This window comes from Sinohyriopsis cumingii, chromosome 17 (assembly GCF_028554795.1).
Source record: "Sinohyriopsis cumingii isolate HCF-2022 chromosome 17, ASM2855479v2, whole genome shotgun sequence".
NCBI lineage: Eukaryota > Metazoa > Mollusca > Bivalvia > Unionida > Unionidae > Sinohyriopsis > Sinohyriopsis cumingii.
Window position 1 is genome coordinate 56915718 of NC_142977.1, and position 14004 is coordinate 56929721.

Below are 14004 nucleotides of genomic sequence, written 5' to 3' on the forward strand. Positions count from 1 at the left end.
CCTTATTGTGCTGTACTATATGTACAACTTATTGTGCTGTACTGTATGTACACCTTATTGTGCTGTACTATATGTACACCTTATTGTGCTGTACTGTATCTACACCTTATTGTGCATTACTATATGTACACCTTATTGTGCTGTGCTATATCTACACCTTATTCTGCTGTACTGTATCTACACCTCATTGTGCTGTACTGTATGTACACCTTATTGTGCTGTACTATATCTACACCTTATTGTGCTGCACTGTATCTACACCTTATTGTGCTGTACTGTATCTACACCTTATTGTGCTGTACTGTGTGTACACCTTATTGTGCTGTACTATATCTACACCTTATTGTGCTGTACTATATCTACATCTTATTATGCTGCACTGTATCTACACGTCATTGTGTTGCACTGTATCTACACCTTATTGTGCTGTATTGTATTTACACCTTATTGTGCTGTAACGTATCTACACCTTGTTGCGCTGTACTGTATCTACACCTTGTTGTGCTGTACTGTATCTACACCTTATTGTGCTGTACTGTGTGTATACCTTATTGTGCTGTACTATATCTACATCTTATTATGCTGCACTGTATCTACACGTTATTGTGTTGTACTGTATCTACACCTTATTGTCCTGTACTGTATCTACACCTTATTGTCCTGTACTGTGTGTACACCTTATTGTGCTGTACTATATCTACATCTTATTATGCTGCACTGTATCTACACGTTATTGTGTTGTACTGTATCTACACCTTATTGTGCTGTACTGTATATACACCTTATTGTGCTGTACTATATGTACACCTTATTGTGCTGTACTATATGTACACCTTATTGTGCTGCACCATATATAGGAATACTAATCATATTCGAGTTTGTATTAACATACTTACGAAAGCAAAACATATTTCATTTTACTTTGAATAGTCCAGCAGGTAAGTGTGGACATCTGCGCTTCGCAAGCACAAAATGTTATTTGAAATTTTTTACTGAAACTTCATCTGATGTTGTGGGCGAGGGCAACGTTCCCTCTGAGATAATGCTGTTTGGGTAGATTAAGTATGTTGAGGCAATTTGGATAGTAATTCTATTCCAATTTTAGCTTTGTACTATATTATGTTTCTTTCTTCTTTTTTCTAGCTCGCCAAATTGAGAGTGTAAGGTAAATTTTGATAGTAGTTCCTTTCCAATTCATAGCTAGGTGGTTTTTGATGGCTGTTGGATTGCTGTTAATTACTTGGGGGGAGGAGAGACCAGACAGATGCCCCCCCCCATTTCCAAAAAACTGAAAAGGTATTTTATGTTTTTGTGTTTCCTCCTCAGATATGTAGTATGTTTTATTTTAAAACAGAATTTTATATACAAAATTTAGTCTTAGAATTTTTGATGGGCTATTTATGTTTCCTTAGTGTTATCTAAATGGTTGTTCGTCCAAGCCTGGGTTTTTTCACCTTGTTCGATGTTCCTTCCCTTGTATTTTTTTGTGACCTTTGCTAGAGGTCGCCTAGGTCTCAGTATCTGCTATATGTAGTGGTGCTGTAATGTGTATGCTATTTTATATATATGTTTGAGACCGCAATTTTAGATTCAGTGTTATTTTTCTCAGTTGTATTTCTTTTCTACTAATTTGGATTTAGGATCCGATGTATTGTATCATGTTATATTTGATTAAATAGTTTTGGGTTTTGAATTTTGACGATGGAACGGTGTACTATTTTTTTTTCCATTCCCCCCCCCCCTTGTTTTTTGTTGGGAATTTTTTTCTATTGTTTTAATCTAATTTAATGTGTCGTTCCTAGGAGTATCAATAGGTAGGTTACGCTCGTTTCAAGGTCCACACTTCTTTATTTTCATTGTGTTTCTCCTGAGTCAAGTTAGGCCTCCTTTTACTAATTTATCTAAATATTTTATTAGAAAGAATCCAAAAATTGTTTATCTTCCACATGTGGGTTGGTCAAACCATACAGTACCGAAGCTGTATGGTTTTAAGATAGATAAAGAGTAAGTAAAATTTTAAACTATGAATTAGCCCCTGTTTGTGTTTTATGTCTGAGTTTGGTCTGTTTATGTTCTACATGGAGAATTTTTTCAAAACTCTTTCATGGGCCTGTCCACTTCGCGTAGCGCCATGTGACTTAGCCCCATGATGTCATAGTCTTTACTTTCCCCATGTAGGTTCCCTGTATCTTTGTATATTGTGTCATTAAGTTTTCTAAGTTAGGTAAGAATTATATATATATATATATATATATATATATATATATATATATATATATATATATATATAGATAGATAGATAGATAGATAGATAGAAATAAAAAAAAGAATAAAGAAAAAAAAGAAAGAAAAAAACAATCCAAAAAAGATAGAAAGAAAATCACTTTTTTTCCCTTTATACTTCTCTTTATCTCTTTATCACAATTATTTGCCCACAGGCCATCATGGTGTCTACTATGTACTCTGTAATTTTGTATAAAGTTGTTTTTGTTGAAGTCTCCATCCATGTATAATATATTTGCCTTTTGATATCTCCCCCCCCCCCTTTGTTTATTTCTTCTATCAATTTCAATTTACATGTTTTCCTGCTCTCGCACTGTATCATTGTGTGTAGTTTACTAAAAGGGGCTTTTTTACACAGTGGACATTTTGGCGATACTCTGACCATGTCCCGTCTCACTGCTACCTCTCCTATCAACCATGCATTGTGCATGTATTTGAAGCAGAGGCTTTGCATTTTTAGGGAGCGTAATTTGGTCCAGTGCCCCCATGCTCTTTTCCAGTTAATCTCTATCTTCTCCTGTTCTACTTTACTTTTAGTTTTTCTTTTATTATTTCCTCTCTAATGTATCTATGTGTTAGTTTTCCTCCTTTATCCCTATATTTGGTTAGTATTTCTTTGATATATCTAAATTTTCTTGGTATTTCTAGTTTTTTTATACAAGTTTATTATTTTTATAAATGTCCCCCCGGTTTCTCATTGTGAACCCAAACCAGTAGATGTATATTCCCTCCCATGGTGATGTTGGTATTGCTTTAATCTTTTTAAATATATTTATAATATTTGCAGTCTTTATCCAAATGGGGTTGGAGAGTGCTAGTCCCCCCTTTCTTGTGCTCTCTAGAAAGTTTCCCTCTAGACGTAGTGGGTCTTAAAATCCCATATGTAATTAATAATCTCCTTATCTAGTTTTTCTAAATTTGTATTTTCTATGTCCATATACTTGGTAATAAAATTTATATTCGCGTATATGTACGTTTTTGGCCACTTGGGCCCGTTCCATTAGACATAATGGCGTAAGTGCCAATGTGTTCACATTCGTTTCTAATTTCTATTTCATATTTTTATATTTTTTTTTGTTCTTCTCTTATCCCAAAATAAATGCCCAATGCATTCACTCTTTCTTTAATTAGGTGTGGTGGTAATCCTGAGTGATTTCCTCTCTAGCTCCCTATTTTCAGTATTTCAGTTTTTATCATGATTTATTTATGACCCAGAGGCCTTACCAAATTTTTCAAATTCCTTCTCTAGGTGTTTAAAGGAATTTTGGTCTTTAATAAAGTTCGTACAATCTTCTGCATGCTGTAGCATTTTTATTTCGTCTGTTACATTTGGAACTGTAATACCTTCAATCTTCCTATTAAGTCTTATTCTTATACTTAGAATTTCAATTGCTGTTATGTATAATAGCATAGATAGCATTCCACATAGTCTGGAGTTATGTTTTCAACAATCTCGTGATTTAAAAGTGATATTTTGAAAATAACATAAGAAAGTGATTAAATATGTTGAATTGAAAATAACACCGTAATATTTAGCATTTCTCACAATTATTCACTCGTTGGTCCAGGAAAAACGCTTTATCCACATGTAATAGCTTCACTACTTGCGATGAATGTGTGATTTTATAACTATTGAAACATTTATCACTTCCAGTTCATTGCCTCTTCAAATCAACACAATTCCATTGCCTGAAATGACAAATGAACGCAATCGACTCTAAAGAAAGTTTTGCCATTCTTGATAATGGGGTACTTTTGAATTCCATTTCACTCTGATGATATGTTACCACAAAAATGTATTCTGGCTCAACAGGATTGGTGTCGTTAGTAAACTTCATCATGGAAGAATTGAGAAAGTGTAAAGAGCGCATGTCAAATAGGATGGAAGCAGAGAACATTATAAGGACTCAGGTACGTGGAATTGAGATTTTAATGGAGGACTCCCTGCAGGATGTATCAGTGCCTGTCAAAATGATTGAGCTACTTGGACGAGCTCGTAGTATCCTTGACAAAACCGATATCAATTATATGCCAGTCAGCGAAGACCACCGGTACAGGGCCTCGCAAGTCTATACTGGGCATAGGGGCAGACCTCTTTATGACATAAGAAAGGAACAACTACAATTTTTCATCGGTAATTTCTTAACTCAACTGACACACTAACATGCTGTATATTATATTTACATGTTCCATTGTTATCCCCTAACACATAAGCAGTGTTTACTGCTTCCAACTTCTTTATTTTTTTATGTTCATGCACAATATTTGATAATGCTTCCGTATGCAAGCAAATCATAGAGGTGTCATTTTTAAGCGTTGATAGTTTTCAATATTGTAAGACATGACATTCTTTCTTGAGTATCATTATCTGTCCGTCTGGCTAAATGATTTCGTTATCCTGAATATTATAAAGTATCGGGATTTAAGCTGTTTATGCAACAACAAAAAGGAAATGATAAATGGTAAACATCAGTTAGGTAATGCCACTGAGTATATTATTCGCACACCACCCCGTTTGTTTGTACCCCGTTACAAATTTTGCAATTAAAAAGTATCAAGAACATAAAGATGCACGAAATTAAGTAATTTCATTCACTGATTTATAATTTCTAACTTACAGTTGATAATAGTTCCCTAACACTGCGGACCTATTGGCATTTCAAATCAAACGGACGCTCTCGATATAAACAAGCCACATATTGCTCACTGACCTTTTCTGGTTTATAGAACAGTCCATTTCATTAAAAATGTCTATGTTTAATATTTCGTGACCAAACTGAGCAAATAAAAAGGACAACTCTTGTATACACATGCTAGAGACATGTAACACCAAATATTTCCGGAATTACTGAAATTATCAAAGACGGTGAACTACATTACCCCTGTTGCTTAAAAACATAGACTTGCCTATGCAAATATGGCGACTATGTTATTTACAAAACTCCCGTTTGATTCGAAACGCCAACAAAATGACAGTGCATGGCACTCTTTAGTGACAATCAGGTTAGAAATTATGAATTAAATGACTAAGTTATGTGAATTTTTTTATATCCTTGATGCATTTTCGTTTTAACATCGGTGTGTGTGTGTGTTGGCAGGTTTGCAAATAAATGGGAGCATGTACGAATATTTCAGTCCTTAAAGAACCATGTATTGAAATTTAATATATAGTACTGTCAAAGACTTCACATGCTATTCTACAATAGTTACTTTTGCCACCTTACATTATAAGAGAAACTGTGTTTTCTTTGGTTTGTTTGCATGATTCTTTATTACACATGATATATATATATATATATATATATATATATATATATATATATATATATATATAGAGAGAGAGAGAGAGAGAGAGAGAGAGAGAGAGTCATGTAGTGCATTTTTTCAAAATTAATTGAATTATTTCATAACGCAAAACTTTCCTCAAGTAGAAAGTATAAAAAGATAGGATATTATTAGAAACATATATCCTATGCGTCTCAAAATAACCATTGCTTTTATTTTCGTTTTAATTAAATAATATTTTTATTACCAAATGCTGTAAAACATTATTTAAAAAAAAATCTGTCTGACAGTTTATAATCATATGGTGTTTGCATCACTTTATAAAACGTCACACGTGATTGGGCAATCTCAGCGTGCTTTGACCTCATGTCTTTTTATTGACGTCATCTGTTTTCATGCATCAGAATTACACGCGCAGTTTGAACATTATTATTTTCTTTTCCTGTTTGAAACTTCATTCGTTGGGTATTTGGAATGCAAGTTAAATGGCTAAGACTTCAGCGTGCAAGAATAAGTATACTATATACCTTATGATGTTTGCACACGTTTGCCCAAGAACTCAGATGATTTTGAACCATCGTGATCGCGCTCGGGCTCAAAACGTCTTCCTGGTGCAAATTTTGTATTTATCATACACATATAATTAAAATGTGTCTATAGTGACTGTTAATGATTTTTATACGCTGAAATTTTGTGTTTTAGACATTACTAACCGATTTATATTCTCTCTATTATATCCACATAACATAAACCTTTATATGGAAAATCTTTCTCGTGCTTTGGAAAATTATTTGTAATCACGTCTGTATTAATTTTTCTCCAGAAAATTACTTTACATCAGGAGATATGGCAAGTTTGCTTGGGGTAAGCAGGAGAACTGTAGAGCGGAGACTAGCAAACTTCCGCTTGACTCATGGGATACGATTCAATGATATAAGTGATAATGAGCTAATATCTGCATTCAATAATCAACAACTTTCCTCGTTCAGGTAAGAGTTCTTTTTCTTCAACTAAATGACTTCTCTGTGTAATAGTTGTTATTTATGTTCATTGATGTGTATATTGTTATATCAATTTTGAAATTTTTATTGGGGATGGGTCTTTGCTTTTCCGCAACTGTTTTTAAAGATCAATTAACGACTCTAACTTTGTAGTGACTCCTGGTCATTTTTCCATACAGCGACTTTGCCCAACATAGCCCAAGCGCCGACTAAAAGATATTTCGGCATGGGGCTCAAACTGTAGATAATGACTGACGTGTGTTAAAAACTCTCATTTTTATTTGCAACAAGAATGGTATTTAAACAGATGAAAACATGATCAGTGCTTTCATAAACTGTGCCGATATCGTTTAACTGCCGGTGATTGTCATAGACTAACAAGTGCAGTTAGATTTGCATGTAAAACGAAATCTTTGTGGGAAAGCTTAAAAGCATTTAACTGTCTTGAAAGTATTGGTCCGAAGTTAATCAGATTCAACAAACAAGCGATCTTGCATACATTTATCCTATTACATTTCAAATTCAGTCCAGTGGCCTGCTACTTCTGCAGCGACCTGAACACTACTAAGCTTGAAAAATACAACAACAAAAGCGTGCTTATAGGTGTGAGTATTATTATTTACACACGCATTTATCATTAACTCTTAAGGCAAAACTAACAACCCTGAAAGTGTGCAACTTAGGTCATGACTTTAGAGACTTTCAAATTCTGAATAAGTGTGTGCTTCCCAATGTTTGGATAATTTTATATGTTTTAAGAATATAATAAATATTTGTTTATAAATACAATTTTAGATAGTGAATTATGTTAATTGCCCCAACAAAGAAAACCTCATTGTATGGCAAACAAATAGTTTATGTATGCAACTGTCATTCTGTGGAATGAGCAACCGAATCACCTAAGAGACCAATCACATTTTAATTCATTTAGATCCTTCATTTTATCCTGGAATGGTATCGACTATAAATGTTATATCTGCAAATAAATAAATAATGTTTTTTTATGAATTCAATGCTTGTAGTCATGTTTTAAATACTTGTTTCTTTAGGTTTAAAGACAATCGAAGGTCATCTCATTTCACAAGATATCCATGTACAAAGAGAGAGAATAAGGAGAGCAGTTAGAACTGTAGATCCGGTTGGACAACATTTGAGGCAGTTACGGTGTATACAGCGAAGGGTTTATTCAGTTCTGTCCCCTCTTGCCTTGTGGCATATGGATGGCAATCACAAACTGATACGGTAGTATTCCACTCAGTTATATTACATGTGCTAACAATAAAGTTGTGTGTAATCTCTAATTCTCAATGCCCAAAGTTTTGTTAATTTAATTTCCTAGGCTCCGAAATCCTAAAATTAAATAACACATAATTTTACTCCAAATTTTCTATATCTTAGCATCTCCAAGATAAAACCTTTCAATTCTGAACACATTTTATTGGAAGGAAAAAAGTTACAGCATAAAAAATTCAATCAGTTCTCTTAGTTCGGACGTATAACATGAAAATTCGGCAAGGACATCATAACATCAGATCCATCAATGGCAGTTAGTTACTTGTTAATGTAAGTATTATTAACGATATTCAATACATGTTGATCTTAGACGTTGATGATGATTAAATAAGGGTAAATTTGGTGCTTATTTTCCCGATTTTTACAAGTCTATCATGTTGGAAATGACATATAGTAGTTGGTCAAGTTGATGAAATAACGCATATACAAATAATCTCTCAGACATGTTTTGTTCCTCATGTGATCTTGTCGTGTTATATGATATTCATATTAATTGCTTAATGTGCCCAGATGATTTGATAATATATGCATCTAAAAGTAATGGCTTGCAAAATTCCCACGGAGACGGTGTCTAACTCTTTAACACTAACACAATTCGAGGTAATATTTCATGTAGTTGGTAAACTTATCAATAATTGGCAATTAAAATAAAATTAATTGTACTGAGGTTAGCAGAACATAATAATTCTTTAATGCTCTGGTAAGCTTGAATATTTTTGTCGAAGTAAAAAGTAGCCATCGCAGACAAATGCGAAGGTAGGGGGCTAAATTTATAAACTCTGTTCTTCAACCTATTACAACTTACGATCATGAAATTTGACATAATCGACTCTGATTGATGTAAAGAGGTTAAATGACATGAATGTTGATGACTAACTATTTATTAGGATTTTGACATTTTGTTTTGGACATTAAAACGTTTAGCAGCATCGAGTTAGGGGAGTATTTCCATCTCATATGCAATGATGAACACATAATACCGGGTACATCTATCGGAACACCCAAAGGACTCCCTTGCATACAAATGTGCACATGAAAACACAAAACAGTGACACGACTATATAGTCCAAGATTCTAACAAGCTTAATCAGATATTTAGGATTAGAACATGTTTGGGAGATAAATATTAATTAGCTTGGAACAGAAACATTTTCAAACATTTGTACAGTTGAAACTCGCGGTTGTCTTACAGCTATTATTCCAAGAGATGCTAAATATTACTCCATTTGTGTAAACAAAGCAGAGGCCGAAAAACATTTTGCCTGCATTGGTTATAAATATAAAGACAAGAGAAAAATATTATTTCATATTTTTGAGGAAACTGGGTTTGATATTCATATGGACATCAATAAGTTATTTGGTCATTTAGTATTCATGTTTAATTAAGATATGACACCAATAACTATGAATCTTACAAATATCTGAGCAATACAATGTTTAATAAGAATGAATCAAGAATGTGTTGACATTCAGTTGCTTAGCAAACTTTATAGGAACACTTGGAGATTTTCTTCAGTTATAATGCATTTCTTAGCTACTTTCAAATATCTTAATAACGGGAGTTTACATTTAACACTTATGTATGTGGAGTGTAAGGTATGATGGACGACATTCGAGAGTGTTAGATCAAGTAATGTGTCAGTGATCTACCTTATATTAGATAATAATACGCGCGGTGTTATCATTGTTATATCCATCTCTTGCAGGAAAGCAATACATTTTCTTGTCTCATATAACGTGGAAAGCGATATACATATATTCTGCAGATGGCATTTTGTAATACACGGATGCATCGATGGTTTCACAAGACTTAGTGTCTACCTAGCTTGCAACTGTGATAATAGAGCTTCAACAGTTTTAAACCATTTCACTGAAGCCGTTTCCAAATGGGGCCTTCCTTCCCGAGTGAGAGGGGACATGGGTGTGGAAAACCGTGAAGTTGCTCAGTACATGCTCTCACACCCTCGTCGGGGCCTTAATAGGGGAAGTTTTCTAACTGGAAAAGGTGTCCATAATTCGAGGATAGAGAGACTATGGCGTGATGTGTATAATGCTGTGCTTTCTTTATTTTATGAGCTTTTCGTATCATTGGAAGTCAAAGGCTTTTTTGATCCAGATTCGGAGAAACATGTCTTCTGCTTGCATTATGTGTACAGAAATGTGACAAACGACAGACTATTCCAGTTTATGAATTCATGGAACAATCATAAATTGAGAACTGAGAACAACAAGACTCCCTGCCAGCTATTTATATTTGGACTGCATCGTATATTTAACGAGAATCAAGTTATTGCTAACGAATACTTCGAAGAATTAGATCAGGCGAGAAGCTTGTCTCGTTTTAAGCAATGTGGCCTATTGGTAAAGAACGAAACCAGAAAGACTGAAGGATTTGAAACTGGGCATTATACAATCTGCACGTTCCTTAAAATACCTACCATTATTTTATCAATGTGTGTGTGTGTGTGTGTGTGTGTGTGTGTGTGCTTCTAATTAGCAGTGTATGTGATTACCAAAGTCATAACAAATGACTACAACTTCACAGTGTGCTACTTCGTTAAGTGGAAAGTACCTGTATTTTCGAAATATATTCTATCAAGCTCATAAAACATACCAAATTTACAATCAGCGAAACATTACAATAACAATATAAAGCAAAATTCCATACAAGTCAATATAAATAGCATTTAAAGGACATCTGATTGTAACATTTCTGCTTTATATAACTTAACAGACAGTATTTGACAAAATTTTTAGAATTTCAGAAAACTGTTTGTCCAATATCGAGGAACAATTTCTTTTAGCACGGAAAACTTTCATGAGTTTACCATGCAGAGACCAAATTACAAATTTGTTTATTGCCGGTTCTGCAAGACAGTATATGCTATTCTCTTAGCCTAACATTTGTTGGTGATATTTGGAAGTTAGAACTGAGCCACCGTAGCTCATTCTCTTAAACGAATTCATTTCTTAAGAGCCAAACTTAATTGTGTCTTTGAATCATTTTTTTTAACTATAAAAAATGAATGAATACATTGCAGACAAAATTATTATTAGTATTATTTTCTTCATTTAGGACGCTCTACCAGAGTATGGAATGGATCCAGATGCACCGTTACCTGAGCTAAGTGATGAAGACAATATCGACGTGCCATCAATAGAGCTACTTAATGAAGAACAGTTTCATTCTTTCAATGCCAAAATGAGTGGAATTCACGTAGCTGACCTTTCTGACATTGAACCATATTTGCATGCTTTAGATTCTGTTGATGAGGTTTTGGAAGTTTGAAGTCGATAATTCATGTACTCTACTACATTTCCGTTGATTATATGGGGCGATTTTACTTTCTGCAATTGCTCAAAGCAGTATCTTGTCATCAGTGACAACTTTCTTTCATTCCTCCATTTGTAATTAAATTCATCTTAACTCCCTATTTGTAAGATTACAAATGTATTAATAACATAATCTTTGTTCCTTATTAAATAGACTGTGATCAAATACAGCTCTATGTTTAAAATAATAAATGAATAACTTGCGCAAGACTTCGTCAACTGAAATCTGAGTATCAAATCTACTCCTAATAGGTATGTCCGATTGTACTAAAATCTAATTAATAGTGTTGATAGTTTTTGTATTATACAAATCCAATAAGCGGTAATAGAACATGCTTTTGATTTAATTCAACTTAAATCTGCGCAGAATATGCATCTTACCTGTATTTATTCGTATTTATACAAATTCTGTCAGTATTATCAAGCAGTTTTCTGTGTAATTCAGGGATAGCACTTTCCGTTCTGTTTGGTGTATATTTGTTATCCTCCATGATTGATTATATGTACTCTGATTTTTGTCTAAGTTAATTTCAATCAATGAAAATGTCACTTACGCCGAGTGGAGACAGTACTTTAATAAATAAATACAAATTAAATAATTTATTTATCAACTGAAAGTTGTGTTCTAGTTCTATCTTTTAGTTTCTTTTAAGTGTAATCATCATAAATGCAATGTGTCCTCTTCTAACTAAACGTAAAATGCGTCAATCTTTCTAAGCAGCTATGTCCGCGCGCGTTTCTCCGAGAACCTAATTAAGTACCGACCGTGTTTTGATAACTGACTTGTTGAAGTATTTGTTGTATTGTTGCATTGAACGAAAAGCTGACCTCCTTTGTATTATCACGTTAATTATGTCTTTTGAATCAAATAAAGGAGGTGGAATAAAAGAAAAGTTAAAAGGCACAAAAATCTTATAAACTTAAAATCTAGTGATCCCGGTCGTATGTCGTGTGAACTCGCTCATTTGAATAATCGAACACTGTTATAAATGTTATCGTGTATGCAACATAAACTACCTTAAATTAACAGACTCTTTCATAACTGTTATCAAAGATAGCAATGCAGCCAAGCGAAATGAATACTTCGTAAAATAAAGAACTTGTTTTCACAGATACGGACCATTGTGGGCAAGCGAGTTTCAGAGAATTTTTGAAATGACACTTAGAGATATCCTCAAGGATGATAAGAAGTCTCATTAATATTTCCAATGAAATCACGACATCAATATTGTACTAATTGAACAATACAAAAAATGAGTTTCGACATAGAAGATCGTTTCACGAAATAAATGTCGCGTTTTTTGTTTTTGTTTTTTAAAAAAGGATTCTTGTTTGGGGGTATATCAACATTTAGTCTAGTTCCCTGCTCTGTGGACTCCCGATTTGGCCGGATACTATTAAACACCACTATGGGAATTAGACTCATCAAAAAATAAAAAGCATTGACGTGTTACACGGATTTTTCGCGTACATGTGATGGTTGTTGAAACCAGTTGGAACGATCTTTTACAAGTTGGACATTTTGAAAATAAATGTTATGTATACAAAATAACGAACAACTTCATTAGAAAAAGCGCGTTATTAAAAATTGTTATCGACGTGATTGTACAATGAGGATTCAGTCAGTAAACAGCCCAATTCCCTAACGCCTCCCCCCTCCCTCGGTTTTCTCGATGTATTTATTGTTTTTTCCTTTCTGGTGCATTACTTAAGATTGCAATGAAGGTACATTAATATGTGTTGACTCATTTCAAAATCAATCTTAATAATGAACCTGTTTACAAGTTTAGGGTAATTTCACATTTGATGATTAAGCCTGATGAGTTCTGTTGCAGTGAGAGGTATTGTGAAACATGTGAAATGGGAGGTGTTGATAGATAGATCTATATCGAATAGGAAATTAATGCAACGTAGAGCCTTAAAGTGTATACAAGGTATAGGAATTGAACAATGAATTTATTCCGATTTTTCTATGTTCTTATTTAATGTTATTCTGCAGATATATTTAATGTTTTGTTTAGATATAATTTGAGAGTTGGATTATTCATCAAAATTACAAAGAGCTCATTGACTTTTCACTAAAATATTATTCTGTGATTATTATTATTATTGTGAATTCATTCAAAAGAGTTCTAGACAATGTCATTGTTATACATTAATAATGTTAGTACATCCGCACATTCAGGATATGGAATTCATATGAAACACCCTATTCTTTTGGACTTGGAGTATAATGTTTAGTATTTGTAACGTTTCCCTCTTAGTAAGAGGGGTGGATAATTGGATTTGGCTGGAGTTATCTAGAGGATGACCTCCCTCGATATTATAGCCCGGCGGGAGTGAAAGGAGAATATAATTTCAACAGAGAACTGAGCGAGAATACCTGGAAGAAATAAAGCAATACGAGCCCCCTTTGACAAGAAAATAACACATTTAATTAGAACAAATTAATAACGCAAATTCCAATTCAAGTTAGATTATATCAATAGAATTTAACAGACGCGTCCAATTTGTATTTATTTCATCATCATAACAAAAGGTGAAAAGAGCGCAATGTCCACGACTGATTTGCATCACCACCTTCCTATCTCGACCGTATATCCACGTCTCCTAGTTCATCCTCGCTAAGCTGTGTGCTTTGGCCATTCATGGACTTACTGGTCCTTTTATTCTGACTTCGTCATTCTTTTCCTCAGACTTTTGTCTTCAGACTGTCCAGTCTCTATCCCATAAAGATGTTCCTTAAAGGACAAAATTACCCCTAAATTTCTGTATACCCCACTCTCTAGAGGTACATAAAATTTCCTCA

The 14004-nt window shown here is 33.7% G+C and overlaps 1 protein-coding gene across 2 annotated transcripts; it reads left to right on the forward strand.

The window, feature by feature from the left end:
- The first annotated feature begins 3814 nt into the window (after positions 1-3814).
- On the forward strand, positions 3815-11746 carry LOC149778818 (uncharacterized). 2 transcript variants are annotated; one of them, XM_089938530.1, is made up of 5 exons: positions 3815-4417; positions 6392-6557; positions 7096-7172; positions 7619-7811; positions 10939-11746. In XM_089938530.1, exons 1-5 carry the CDS (start codon positions 4078-4080, stop codon positions 10988-10990), a joined length of 828 nt encoding a protein of 275 aa, XP_089794656.1. In that variant the 5' UTR covers positions 3815-4077; the 3' UTR covers positions 10991-11746. The 2 variants fall into 2 exon arrangements, with proteins under 2 accessions (XP_089794656.1, XP_089794657.1); XM_089938531.1 differs by lacking the exon at positions 10939-11746 and having other exon boundaries at positions 7096-7174; positions 7619-7724.
- Positions 11747-14004: the final 2258 nt, after the last annotated feature.